Source organism: Eleutherodactylus coqui, chromosome 7, assembly GCF_035609145.1.
Source record: "Eleutherodactylus coqui strain aEleCoq1 chromosome 7, aEleCoq1.hap1, whole genome shotgun sequence".
NCBI classification, from domain to species: Eukaryota; Metazoa; Chordata; class Amphibia; order Anura; family Eleutherodactylidae; genus Eleutherodactylus; species Eleutherodactylus coqui.
The window spans coordinates 183256975-183272054 of record NC_089843.1 but is presented as its reverse complement, the minus strand read 5'-3'; the positions used below and the strand labels follow the sequence as shown (position 1 = coordinate 183272054).

Below are 15080 nucleotides of genomic sequence, written 5' to 3'. Positions count from 1 at the left end.
ATCAGCAGGGCAGGTTGCAAGAGGCAGTGCAGTGGCCAGGGGTAGAGGCAGGGCCAGACCGAATAATCCACCAAGTGTTTCCCAAAGCGCCCCCTCGCGCCATGCCACCCTGCGGAGGCCGAGGTGCTCTAAGGTCTGGCAGTTTTTCACAGAGACGCCTGACGACCGACGAACAGTGGTGTGCAACCTTTGTCGCGCAAAGCTCAGCCGGGGAGCCAACACCAACAGCCTCACCACCACCACCATGCGCAGACATATGATGGCCAAGCACCCCGCAAGGTGGGACAAAGGCCGTTCACCGCCTCCGGTTTGCACCCCTGCCTCTCCCCCTGTGCCCCAACCTGCCACTGAGATGCAACCCCCCTCTCAGGACACAGGCACTACCGCCTCATGGCCTGCACCCACACCCTCATCTCCGCTGTCCTCGGCCCCATCCAGCAGTGTAGTTCAGTGCACCGTTCAGCCGTCGCTTGCGCAAGTGTTCGAGCGCAAGCGCAAGTACGCCGCCACGCACCCGCACGCTCAAACGTTAACCGTCCGCATCGCAAAATTCATCAGCCTTGAGATGCTGCCGTATAGGGTTGTGGAAACGGAGTCCTTCAAAAGTATCATGGAGGCGGCGGCCCCGCGCTACTCAGTTCCCAGTCGCCACTACTTTTCCCGATGTGCCGTCCCAGCCCTGCACGACCACGTCTCCCGCAACATTGTGCGCGCCCTCACCAACGCGGTTACTGCCACGGTCCACTTAACTACGGACACGTGGATAAGCACAGGCGGGCAGGGCCACTACATCTCCCTGACGGCACATTGGGTGAATTTAGTGGAGGCTGGGACAGAGTCAGAGCCTGGGACCGCTCACGTCCTACCCACCCCCAGAATTGCGGGCCCCAGCTCGGTGCTGGTATCTGCGGAGGTGTATGCTTCCTCCACTAAAGCACCCTCCTCCTCCTCCTCCTCCTCTGTCTCACAATCAAGATGTGTTAGCAGCAGCATGTCGCCAGCAGTCGGTGTCGTGCGGTGTGGCAGCACAGCGGTGGGCAAGCGTCAGCAGGCCGTGCTGAAACTACTCAGCTTAGGCGATAAGAGGCACACGGCCCACGAACTGCTGCAGGGTCTGACACAGCAGACCGACCGCTGGCTTGCGCCGCTGAGCCTCCAACCGGGCATGGTCGTGTGTGACAACGGCCGTAACCTGGTGGCGGCTCTGCAGCTCGGCAGCCTCACGCACGTGCCATGCCTGGCCCACGTCTTTAATTTGGTGGTTCAGCGGTTTCTGAAAAGCTACCCACGCTTGTCAGACCTGCTCGTAAAGGCGCGCCGGCTCTGCGCACATTTCCGCAAGTCCCACACGGACGCTGCCACCCTGCGCACCCTGCAACATCACTTTAAGCTGCCAGTGCACCGACTGCTGTGCGACGTGCCCACACGGTGGAACTCTACGCTCCACATGTTGGCCAGGCTCTATGAACAGCGTAGAGCTATAGTCGAATACCAACTCCAACATGGGCGGCGCAGTGGGAGTCAGCCTCCTCAATTCCTTTCAGAAGAGTGGGCCTGGTTGGCAGACATCTGCCATGTCCTTGGTAATTTTGAGGAGTCTACCCAGGTGGTGAGCGGCGATGCTACAATCATTAGCGTCACCATTCCTCTGCTATGCATCTTGAGAAATTCCCTGCAAACCATAAAGGCAGCTGCTTTGCGCTCGGAAACGGGGGCGGGGGAAGACAGTATGCCGCTGGATAGTCAGGGCACCCTCCTGTCTATTTCTCAGCGCGTACAGGAGGAGGAGGAGGAGCATGAGGAGGAGGGGGAAGAGACAGCTTGGCCCGCTGCTGACGGTACACCGGCTGATTGCCTGTCATCCTTTCAGCGTGTATGGCCTGAGGAGGAGGAGGAGGAGGAGGAGGAGGATCCTGATAGTGATCTTCCTAGTGAAGACAGCCATGTGTTGCGTACAGGTACCCTGGCACACATGGCTGACTTCATGTTAGGATGCCTTTCTCGTGACCCTCGCGTTGCACGCATTCTGGCCACTACGGATTACTGGGTGTACACACTGCTCGATCCACGGTATAAGGAGAACCTGCCCACTCTGATTCCCGAAGAGGAAAGGGGTTCGAGAGTGTTGCTATACCACAGGACCCTTGCGGACAAGCTGATGGTAAAATTCCCAGCCGACAGCGCTAGTGGCAGAAGGCGCAGTACCGAGGGCAAGGTAGCAGGGGATGTGCGTAGATCGAGCAGCATGTACATCCCAGGCAGTGCAACAGTCTTTAAGGGCCTGGCCAGCTTTATGGCTCCCCACCAAGACTGTGTCACCGCTCCCCAGTCACGGCTGAGTCGGCGGGAGCACTGCAAAAGGATGGTGAGGGAGTACGTAGCGGATCGCACGACCATCCTTGGTGACGCCTCTGCCCCCTACAACTACTGGGTGTCGAAGCTGGACACGTGGCCTGAACTAGCCCTGTATGCCCTTGAGGTGCTTGCTTGTCCTGCGGCTAGCGTCTTGTCGGAGAGGGTGTTTAGTGCGGCTGGGGGAATCATCACAGATAAGCGTAGCCGCTTGTCAACCGACAGTGCCGACAGGCTAACACTCATCAAGATGAACAAAGGCTGGATTTCCCCAGACTTCTGTTCTCCACCAGCGGACAGCAGCGATACGTAAGCAATACGTAGGCTGCACCCGCGGATGGAAGCTACGTTCTCTCTCACCATCCAAAACGGGGACATTTCTGCTTCATCAATCTGTGTCTAATATTCCTCCTCCTCCTCCTCCTGCTCCACCTCCTGAAACCTCACGTAATCACGCTGAACGGGCAATTTTTCTTAGGGCCACAAGGCTCACTCAAATAATTTTTCAGAACAATTTTTATAAGTTTCAATGCGCTTAAAAGCATTGGAACTTTAACTTGAACCAATTTTTCGTTACACTGGGCTGCCTCCAGGCCTAGTTACCACTTAAGCCACATTAACCAAAGCGATTAATGGGTTTCACCTGCCCTCTTGGCTGGCCATGGCCAATTTTTGGGATGTACATTAGTACTGTTGATACAGCAATTTTTGTGGGCCCTCGCCTACAGTGTAATCAAATTAATTTTTAGCCCACCTGCATTACAGCTGACGTTACCTCAGCTGTGTTGGGCAATGCAATGGGATATTTCTATGTACCGCCGGTGGCTTCCTGGCACCCACCCAGGCAGTGGGTCCACAGGGAGTTAAACCTACATGTGTCCACTTGTAAAGAATCCCAGTCTGACTGGGGCATGCAGTGTGGGCCGAAGCCCACCTGTATTACGCACGACATTACTACCTCAGCTGTGTTGGGCAATGCAATGGGATATTTTTGTGTACCGCCGGTGGGTTCCAGGGAGCCACCCATGCTGTAGGTGCACACTGAGTTTTTAATACATCTGTACACTTCTAAAGAACCCGTCTGACTGGGGCATGCAGTGTGGGCCGAAGCCCACCTGTATTACGCACGACATTACTACCTCAGCTGTGTTGGGCAATGCAATGGGATATTTCTATGTACCGCCGGTGGCTTCCTGGCACCCACCCAGGCAGTGGGTCCACAGGGAGTTAAACCTACATGTGTCCACTTGTAAAGAACCCCAGTCTGACTGGGGCATGCAGTGTGGGCCGAAGCCCACCTGCATTAAGCACGACATTACTACCTCAGCTGTGTTGGGCAATGCAATGGGATATTTCTGTGTACCGCCGGTGGGTTCCAGGGAGCCACCCATGCTGTGGGTCGACAGGGACTTCACAATAGGGAGTTGTACCTGCCTGTGTCTATGAATTAAAAAGCCCGGTCTGACTGGGGCATGCAGACACCTTGACAGAATGAATAGTGTGTGGCACATAGGTTCCCCATTGCTATGCCCACGTGTGCAGCTCCTGATGGCGGTGGCACAGGATTCTATTTCTCATTGCTTCTGTACAGCATTGTGGGCTATCGCTCCGCCACTTTTAAAGAGGGTCGCTGCCTAGCCGTGCCAACCTCTGCAGTGTATGCCTGCGGTCCCTCGTCATGGCAGACGCAATTCTAAATAGACATGAGCGTGGTGTGGCATGAGGGCAGCTGAAGGCTGCGCAGGGACACTTTGGTGTGCGCTGTGGGGGGGAGGGGGTGCGGTTGGGCAGCATGTAACTCAGGAGAAGTGGCAGTGGAGTGTCATGCAGGCAGTGATTGTGCTTTGTTGGAGGTAGTGTGGTGCTTAGCAAAGGTATGCCATGCTAATGAGCGCTTTTCAGAAGTAAAAGTTGTTGGGAGGGGGGGGGGGCCCACTCTTGCCGCTATTGTGGCTTAATAGTGGGACCTGTGAACTTAGGATGCAGCCCAACATGTAGCCCCTCGCCTGCCCTATCCGTCACTGTGTCATTCCCATCACTTTCCTGAATTGCCCAGATTTTCACACATGAAAACCTTAGCGAGCATCGGCGAAATACAAAAATGTTCTGGTCGCCCATTGACTTCAATGGGGTTCGTTGTTCGAAACGAACCCTCGAGCATCACGGGAAGTTCGTTACGAATAACGAACACCCGAACATTTTGGTGTTCGCTCATCTCTAATCCTTATGCATTAAACCGCTAAATATGGATCAGTTTAACTATGCGCTCAGTTTAATAGGCTTCTCTGATACATGAATGGCAACAAATTGAAGCTTATACACTGAATGCTTATCTCTAAAAATTTATCACCAAGAAAGTGTGTTCACTTTCTGAATATGGGTCTCTATTGCTCGAAGTAGCTATCTATTCTTTGAGGTCAGGAGCATTGTGACCTTAATATTTGAAAGCGGATATATATAAGGCTCATCGTTATCATCATACACATATACAGGCATGTCGTGTACTAACATGTTAATCCTGTGAATGTGGATTTCGCTATGATAAGAACTGTTTGGTCAGCTGTGCGAGGTGCAGGACTGAGAGTGAAATAAGGTTGCTACATTTATTGTCCGCTAAGATTATTTTGCGCGGACACATATATATCTATTGTGGGGGGCGCAAATCAGTTTGCCATCTCATATGAGGACGATATAAAGAGGAGCTGTGAAATGTCAAATCAAAACGGATTGTTCTCAGCTTGCAATAAAGCACTTATGATCCGTTAAGTTTTTGACGACTTAAGCCACAACCTGTCATTATCAGTACAGCCTTTTGGCTTTGGAGAGAGTGATGAATTCATAACCATTAACCTTGACAAAGCAAGATATATGATTTGAAGTACATACGATGAATCCATCCTGATGAAGTGACGCGATAATTGTGTCACAGAAACGCGTCGATTAAACGATTAAACTTAGATCCCTCTATCTACCCAACCAGAGGTTGGTTTTGTGACAGTGTGTACAGACATAGAAAATACAAGAAAAGGATTCTTTATCAAATACGAATCCTTTTTCTGATATTATCTAGGGGTGTTATAAGAATGAATGCTCTGGATTTCATATAAAATCGCATAAATTTAACGCGCGGGTGACAGAGTCAGATTATTCCATCACCTTCAACGTTTGAAACTATATTGTTCTCCTAGCATAACTTGGTGCTATAAGTATTGATCATATACGGCACTTGTAGGTTATGAAAGGAATATAATAAGCAAAGAAGAAATAGTCTCTCACTCAGAAATTAACAGAGTAGTGAGTGGAGTGAAATTCTCCTTGTTTGTGGATTTTTGTGTATGGTTCCCCTCCCCCCTTTTTTCCCTTTCTTTTAAACAAATATTAATAAAATATATGATTTTAGTATTAGTAAAGTTCTTGTCGGTGACGAGCTATTTTGAAGTTTCATGAGAACCTATAGGCCACTGTGACTACTGTTATCTTCAGCATCCACTGCTGTCTAAGTCTTTCTTTTTCTTTCACTCTGCAGCCGCTTTCTTCTCCCCCTTTTCTCTCCATAGACTTCTAAAAGCAGCATGTGACACTCCTCCTTCCCACTTCCTGTTATTTGTCTTAGTGACTTTGTGGCTACAGGTGGACTTAACATAACAACAGGCAGTGGGCAGCTGATTAGAAGGTATACAGCCCCCTAGTGGTTACGCCTTTAGGCTGCATTCACATGAACGTATATTGGCTCGGTTTTCACGCCGAGCCGATATACGTCGTCCTCATTTGCAGGGGGGGAGGATGGAAGAGCCAGGAGCAGGAACTGAGCTCCCGCCCCTTCTCTGCCTCCTCTCCGCCCCTCTGTACTATTTGCAATGGAGAGAGGCGGGACGGGCTAATTATTAGAACTTAGCCCCGCCCCGTCCCACCTCCTCTATTGCAAATAGTGCAGAGGGGCGGAGAGGAGGCAGAGAGGGACGGGAGCTCAGTTCCTGCTCCTGGCTCTTCCATCCCCCCCCCCCTGCAGATGAGGACGACGTATATCGGCTTGGCGTGAAAACCGAGCCGATATACGTTCATCTGAATGCAGCCTTAGGCCTCGGTCAGACGGGTGTTTTTTCGCGCGATTTGCGCATGCGCCCCGCGATTTTATAGAACCATTGCTTTGCAATAGTATCGGACACATGAGCGCTTTTTATGCGCTCGTCCATCCGATTAATTATAGAACAGAAATCGCAGATCGCACCTATCTGCGATCTGCGATTCCTGTTCTTCTCTTTATGCGCTCAATGGGGCCGGCGGCAGCAGCGCCGACCCCATTGAGAACATATACTAGACAAAGCATTCTCCTCTGCCACAGCTGTAACAGCTGTGGCAGAGAAGAATGATGTTTGCCCATTGAATTCAATGGAGCCAGCAATACAGCTGAGAGCTGGCCCTGATTGGTCCCTGCGCTGAGCCAATCAGAGGCAGCACTCACTCACCCATTCATGAATTCAAATTCCGCAAATCGCAGCAAAAAAAGCCCGTGTGACCGAGGCCTTAAAGTGATTTTTGAGCACAAAATGTCATTTTAGGCAAATGAAGCGATTTGGACTCTTGCTAGTCATCACATTGGCTATTATATGAGCAACGTCCACTGCCTATTTAAGTTATCATGAGGTTCTTTAAATAATGCTAGTTAATTAGCTAATGACCTTACAATCTTCACATCATTTTACTTTGGTAGACTGATTTTCCATTACCATTTTCTGCATTGAAGTATGTAAGATCTTGTCAGAAATGACTCGTAAGTCACTTTGGATACAACATCAAGATAAGAATGTCTACTTAAAAAGGTTTTTTTCTCTGTACTTACTGTTCTAAACTATGTAAGTGTATATTTTCCTTCTGACCTTAGTTGTATATTTGACTGGGAAATGGAACAAAGGCAGATGTATTAGATATCATTAACGTCTATGCCAGTTAGGAATTTCTCAATGCGAAGTGCTGAAGTAAATATATGTCAGAGAATGAAGAGAAGAGTGGCTACAATATTTATGACTTATGAATGATTTCTCTCCATCCTCTGTCACATTTACCTTGACACCAGCCTCTGTACACAAAAGAGCATGGTTACTTAGTGGAAGTCGGCAAACTTCATGAAAGTGTTCAGGTTCACTCTGCAACACTTCTAATTCCACACAACAGTTAAATGTCATCATTTCCTCGGTTGGATTTCCATTTTATTATAAATTGTGCAGGAGAAAGTGTGTGTCTCTCTCATAAGACTTTCACGCCAGATCTAGACCAGCATGTAAATAAATGATGTTATAAGCAGCGGTAAAATATATATTCTTAACTTCCAAACAGCTCAGGGATTCTGTTGATTAATTATTTAGAACAGATGGAGATGTGTTTTCTGATGGCTTTAAACAGAACTCTATATGTGCAAATTAAGTTGCCCTTAGTAAAAAGTAGTAATACATTTTCAGTGGAAATCTTTTCTGGTTGAACAAATTGTATTATTCTTTGACGTTTATTTCCCTTTTATATTTCTTACTTTATCAAAACCTAAAACCTTCCATAATTTTCTTGCCATGGTGTTTTGCGGGTCAGAACTGTCTTCTTTCTCCTATGTTCTGCACATATTTTGGTGGTCATGGCCATTGATTGGCAGATATTGTTGTCTCCATCTCAGATGAGATAAATATTTCTGAGGTGCTACTGCTGCTGCTATGTGGCCAAAAGCCCGAGGTCATTGCATCTTACAAAAGAACTAAGTATTAACTGGCTATTGATTGGCTAAAACATTGTGGCCACTATACAGTTGCACTCAATTAATTTGCTAGGCACACCAACTTGTGTGAATCAAGGGTCCTGGTCACACCTTTGCTGCAGTGTGTGGCTGTATACTGGCTGTTTCGAGGCTACTAAGCCCTCCAACAGACAAGAGTGATTGGAGCGCTATCATGTCCTCTCGCGAGCATTTCTACGCTTCTTTACTGTACTTTTACAATCACGCCATGTTTGAACAGACTAGACAGCCTAATTAGTAGGCGGTCCAGCCGATTTAGAAGGCGGTCCATCTGACTCAGTAGGCAGTCCAGCAACTCAGTAGGTGGGCTACCTTAATTAGTCCCCATTATTATCGATTATCACAGTGAAATCGCGCCATTCAGCTTGCAATTTCGTTTGGGACAAGTGCGCATTTGCACACCCCATAAGCTCTTATGGGGCCTCGGGTACACAAATGCACACAAAAATAGAACATGTCGCATATTTTTTTGCCCCATTGAAATGCGGGTGCAAAAACGCTCCATTTGAGGAAACCTATTGCAACCAATGGGTTTTAATGGTTGTGGTTTCTGCAGCTAATCTTCTGAACGTAAAACACCACGCAAAATCGTCTGTGTGCAGGAGGCCTCAGTCAGGGCAGGCTCATATGAGCGTAATTTCATTCTGTGTTTTGCGCACAACATACGCACGCCTAATACGCAATCAATGCATTGATTTTCATTGATCCATTCACATATACCTGTATATTCATTGCGTATAATACATGCTTAAAAAAGGATTTAGTATGTTCTATTTGGCCGCATATTACGCGCTATAGAGCCCTATTGTTCTTTGTGGGTGCATTTGAAAACGCTGTACATACACAATTGCCTTGCATATGTGCGGCATTTTATACATATGCTGCTAGGGAACGATACAGGGAACGTAAAAAAAATAACAAACTAGGAAGCCAGCGCAGTGAGATACGCTGTCATGCACAGGCACACGAGATCACAATTGTGGTGATCACATCTCCACACACTAGTGAAACTGCATTTTATACACCTCCTTGGATATAAGAAGACAATATTCGAAAGAGAGTTACTTGAGATTTTAGAATGGGAACTGATTTTTAGAGAATGCTATAATATTGAAGATGCGCGAACTGGGGATTATAATTCATGGGGGAATATATCACTGATGATCTATGCTGCTCTGCTCAATGCTTTGCAGTACTTCAACATTTTTCCGGTTCCAATATTTCTAGCTATCGTGAAGCAATTAATACTTTTACATCTGTATTTCGGTTGACCCAGTGATCTGCGTGCCGCTCACCTTCTCCTTGCAGTACACTGGAGGTGCATTTATTATACAGCATGTTGATGCTAGATTTGCTCGCTCTTCTGCTAATTCTTCCACCTTCGTTGGCTTCAGTTTCGGAGTCTTACTGCTCAGAGCCTTAGTTAACCTGTAGTGACAAACAAACCAATTTTTATCAGAACAGTTGCTTGGATTAGAGGCAGAGCTGCTGCTTTATTCTGTTGATTCATTATGTCAATAAACTAACAGATTATCAATGATCTCTAGCTGGGACAAAGCCAATGGAAAAAAGCACATAAACTGCAAAGCAGATACACTTTGTGTAAAGCAGAGTTTTCCTTAAAGGGGAATTCCTATCTTGGGAATCCTATTTCAATGTGTTCAAAATCACAAAATAATGCATTCCCCCCCTAAGATGTTCATTTCCAAAATGCTCCGTTTTCCAGATATTGTAGATATCGATTCCTCTGGCTTCTGGTTGTTTACTGCTTATTAACAGGGAAACCGGCCTCTTCTTCTGTAGAAAGGAATAGAGCACATTAGTAGCTGTTACCGGGCCGAAAATTAGTGCGCATGCCCTCCTGAGATTCTGGCCATCAGGTTTAGGTGACAGAAGTGCACAAGAACAGGCCTCCTCTGCTTCCCCATGCTATTTTTTACCACAGAAGAAGTGGTCTGTTTCTGTGGCAACAGGCAGCAAACAATCGGAGGGCAGAGGAATAAATATCTGCAATATCAGAAGAATGGAGCATTTTGGAAATAAACATCTTTTAGGAAATACATTGCTTTGTGATTTCTAACACATTGAAATAGGATTCCTGAGATGGAAATACCCCTTTTAAGGCCTATTTCACACTATTTTTGCATTGTTTTACAAATCTTGAAAAATAATTTGGTACAATGTAAGGACTCCCTCAGACAAACGTAGGCACAAATATGCTTGCCTCAGCGCAACGTCATTGTGCAGTGAGCGAGGTTTGTTTGCGTGTGTGCCTGCATACTTTACTGTATGCATTTGCACAGGTACGCCATTTTCACATAGGCGTGGGACACGCCCCCGCCCTAATCTAAGTGGCTTAAAAGCCTAATGAACCCCCGGTGTTTTATTTTCTCAGCAGTTTGCGCAGAATATTGTGCATTTCTTCACCTGCAATATACTTCTATATGCAGTGGGGTTTTTGTTGCGCGTGCATTAAATGCATACAAAAAACGGTGATGTGGTCAAACCCATTAAAATCAATGGGTTCTATTCTCTGCGTATTGCGTAGGTATATATTTTTCACACATGAAAACACTCAGAAATACATCCATCTGAAGTCACCCTAAAACTTGCATTTTTCCTGGCATTTTTACTTAATGGTGTTTATAGGAAAAATGTAAAAAAAACATACCCAGAGCATACTATGCTTAAAAAATGATGAAAACAAAACTGCTGTGTTTGTAGTATTTTCAATATTTGATTGTAGACTTTAAAATAACAACAGGCCACCGGGATTTTGCAAAATAAAAGTAATAAATGGCAATGAAAAAACAGTGACTAATGCTGCAAATTTCTATGTGTGAATTTAGTGTAAGGGCCCAGTCACACGGACGCCGATGCACCCGTGTTTCTGCAGAATAAGACCGCTGCACTGCCGGGGCGGACGACTCTCCGCACCAGCCAGCAGATAGAACACATGGCTGGCAATGGAGCTAGTCATGCAGATAGACATCCGCACCCGGTGCGGCCGTCTTATCGTGCAGTAACACGGGCGCATCGGCACCCGTGTGACTGAGCCCTTAAGCAGATTAAAGAGCAATAAATGTGAATGATTGTGTGAATCTTTTTTATAAGAAAAATAGTAGAAATAAGACTTAAACTTAACAATCCATTCATTCCCCCACTACAACGTTCCATCTTATTTTGAAGCAACTATAGAGCTTGAGAAATGCTCCACATTGAGCTAAAATATTGCAATGGGTAAATAAGTAGATCATGGATCTTGGGAGTTGTTTCTATCTCTTATTTCGTCTACAGTGGCTTTTTGCTTTATATAATTAATTGCTTGTGTTGCACCAAAAACTATATGTGATATGTAGGGTTGGGTTTTCATATACCTGACTATCCAGATTTTTTTCTGATGGTTGCCTGAACTGATCCTAGTTTTCTATAGAATAGTTCAAGGCATCTGGCACATCAGTTTTAATGCTGGATGGAAAAAACACTGCATAGTAGCATAGTATGTCAGGCCAAAAAAATATATACAGCATGTCCATCCAGTCCAGCTTACTATCTTGTAATAATCATCTAGAGGAAGCCAAACAAAAACCCTTGAGATAGAAAGCAGTTTTCACACATTTTAAGGAAAAAATTCCTCCCTCATTCCAAATCTGACACTTGGAATAATCTCTGGATCACTGACCCTTCTGAAGTAATCAATGTCTATAACCTTTAAGTTTGCCATCACCATGTCCTCGGACAGAGAGTTCCATAGTCTCACTGCTCTTACAGTAAAGAACCCCCTTCTATGTTGGTGTAGAAACCTTCTTTCCTCTAGATGTAGAGGGAGCCTGCTTGTTACAGTCACAGTCCTGGGTATAAATAGATGATGGGAAAGATCTCTGTATTGTCCCCTGATATATTGTGCATAGTTATTAGTCGCCCCTCAGGTATTGTAGTCCGTCCATTCCATTTATTACTTTAGTTGCCCACATTTTAACCAAGCTCTGATATGTCCTTCTTGAGTACTGGTGCCCCAAACTGTCCACAATATTCCATGTGTGGTCTGACCACTGACTTATAAAGAGAAAGTGCATGAAATAAATGTAGGAAAAAATGTGGTTATAGGCACACTCCTCTGCTAAGAGAACACACCATTGCTGGCTGTGTATCCCCAGCTTAAATACTGAGGAAGCGGCACAACGGCCCCGAAATGTGTCTATATGCTGGATTAATTTTCAATAAAAACAGGAGTCGAGCTCAAAAACACATCTTGTGTCTCTTTGATTTAAATGGGATTGCGCCTATAACCACAATTTTTGCTACATTTATCTTGTGTAGTTGCACGTCTCCCTTGGAAGATGTGACATTTTGTGGACTGGCTGCATCCTCTAAGACTCGTCAAAAATCGATCAATTTTACTCCCATACTTAGAATAAGGAAGGAGAAAAACAAAAACAATTTTCCAAAACATCAGTATATAGATTTGCTCTACTTTTTCTTTTATCATCTCATTTGTAAAGAGAAAGAACATTGTTCTCATCACGTGCCCCTAGACCTCTACCCCTACCCCCCATGATCCTATTTGCTTTGGCAGCAGCTGACTGACACTGGTTGTTCAAGTTAGGTTTACAGTTAACTAAAATCCCCAATTCCTTTTCCATGTCACTGTTACCCAGTGGTTTCCTATCTAGTGTGTAATGGTGACATGTATGTCCCCCGTCTATGTGCATAACTTTACATTTATCAGTATTAAATATCACTTGCCACTTTTCAAGTTATCCATATGCATTTACAACCATATGCTGTCCTTTGTTGTGTTAATTACTTTGCATGGTTTTGTATCCTCTGCAAATATTGATATTTTACTGTATAATCCATCCAATCTGTTGTTAATAAATATATTAAAAAGAACAGGGCCCAGTACTGCCCCCTGTGGTACCCTACTAGTATGGTCCATTAATAAGCACCCTCTACTTTTTATCAGAGCCAGTTATTTACCCACTTACACACCTTTTTAACCAGACCAAATGTTTTAATTTTAGATATCAACCTTTTATGTGGCACAGTATCAAACTCTTTGGAGAAATTGCATTCCATGCAGCATTGTTCTACCCTCTTATGGACACTGGACTGGTACAAAAAGGTATCAGTTTTATTTGGCTCTGTCATGAAAACAAAGGCTGGCCATAACCTATGAATGGGAACCCAGGCTTAGGCATTGCTGACACCTATTGGGTCTGAATTTTGTTTGTTTTAGGAAAAGTCAATCTGCGTGTGAATGGGGAATGCAAATCATTCCTATCTCATTAACAACTAGACAAAGAAAAATTGCATGGAAGATATCGCTGTTGGGTTAAAAACCATGTGCTATTTATGCAGGATGCATACTGACCAATTTGTTCAGATTTGGTTCCAAACAGATTACCATTGAAAACCATCATGAAGTGTGCCGAAGAACAGAAGATAAGATCTCAGAAAACACAATTTCCTTAACTTTTATTTTGTCTTTTATTCTCTAAATAAAAAACCTGAACTACGACTAATAGTCTATAAATTGATCTATTTCAAACATGAGTTTAAAAGTAATTACAACATGCTCAGTAGTGTCCTAGATGTCACATAACAAGCACAAAATGTCCTGTTAGTGTGCTACATAGTCATGCTCGCTTTACGGGTGCTCATTTTCAGAGCTTTTGAATGCTATTTCCTTCAAAATAGTTTTTGATATAGACCATTAGAAGATAGCTTTATACATAAAAGACACAATAAAGATCAATCCATATGATAGCTGATGACCATTTATACCCAGCAGCCCTGAAGGATGTAAGCAGCCCACTTTTCATTTCCTCTCCATGATTCCGCTTACCAGTGAGTGCTCCTATCAGACTCACTACAATAGTCCAACTTTTTTGTTTTTCTGTTCTTTTGAACTTTTCATGTGTTTCATTCCTAAGAGATATGTTCTGATGTATTTCATTGTACTATAAGCCTGTGACTTCTTAATAACTTGATAATGTCTTATCTCTTGCCATGCTCATTAATAATGACACCCACCACTGCCTACTATGGGTTGTGACTTGACTGAGGATTAAATATGATGCCAAGAATACCAATGCTCACTCTTCACAGATCTTCAATCAAAGCATAGAACCCATATGATACAAGAGCTTAAAGCTTCTGATGGCTGTGTTTAAAGGTGCCCCAAATCTTTGATGAAAAATTCACTTTATGCTCTCCTACAACAATAGATAAAAATGATCAAAATCCGACACAAATACCCTTTGCAACATTTGGTCGCAGCTGAACCCAATTACCCAATAGAACTTTTTGTGGAAAATATCTAGACCTCTAACGACTGTCACTAGGATTAATTCTAACAAAGACAGGTTAACCATATAAGCAAAATAGATAATGTTTCTTTATACCATTATGATCTGAAGAAGATATACCTAATTGCACATAATTAAGTGTAAGACAAAGAGGCAACATTTAGAGAATTGCACTATTTAAGCAACAATATTGATATAAATATTCCTACATTGTAAACATAAAAATTGAAGACAACTTCTATGTAGACAAGGTCTCTTGTGCTGGTTTCCCTCTCTACAATATCCAACACCAGGCATGTATAAGAAAAATTTCCTATCTAAAAGCCATTGGCCCAATATGGGGAATCTGTTTGCCATTTTCCCACTGAGGATGATTATTACCGCTACTACATGTACTGAACTCTAATATGATCTGCTCAAACCTGACTACTCAGTTAAGAACTTCCATAAAGGTATCCTATGTAGAATTTGGGAATGATATAAAGCATGTAAAAATTGGTTACCATAAACAACAATAGGATCTTTGTGCTGCATTATACTCTTAAACTGGCCATATACATGCCATAGCTGTTGGCAGATTGCTGGTTCAGCTGACTGCTATTCCACCTGACCACACCACAAGCTTGGATTGCCGGCTT

The 15080-nt window shown here is 44.5% G+C and overlaps 1 protein-coding gene across 3 annotated transcripts in view; it reads right to left on the bottom strand.

Moving 5' to 3' along the window:
• GC (GC vitamin D binding protein) overlaps positions 1-15080 on the bottom strand; it is a 259845-nt gene that overhangs the window by 85026 nt on the left and 159739 nt on the right. For all 3 annotated transcript variants that reach the window (XM_066574902.1, XM_066574899.1, XM_066574901.1), the window contains exon 11: positions 9427-9559. In XM_066574902.1, the coding sequence (XP_066430999.1) occupies positions 9427-9559 (133 nt within the window). The remainder of the gene's footprint in view (positions 1-9426; positions 9560-15080) is intronic.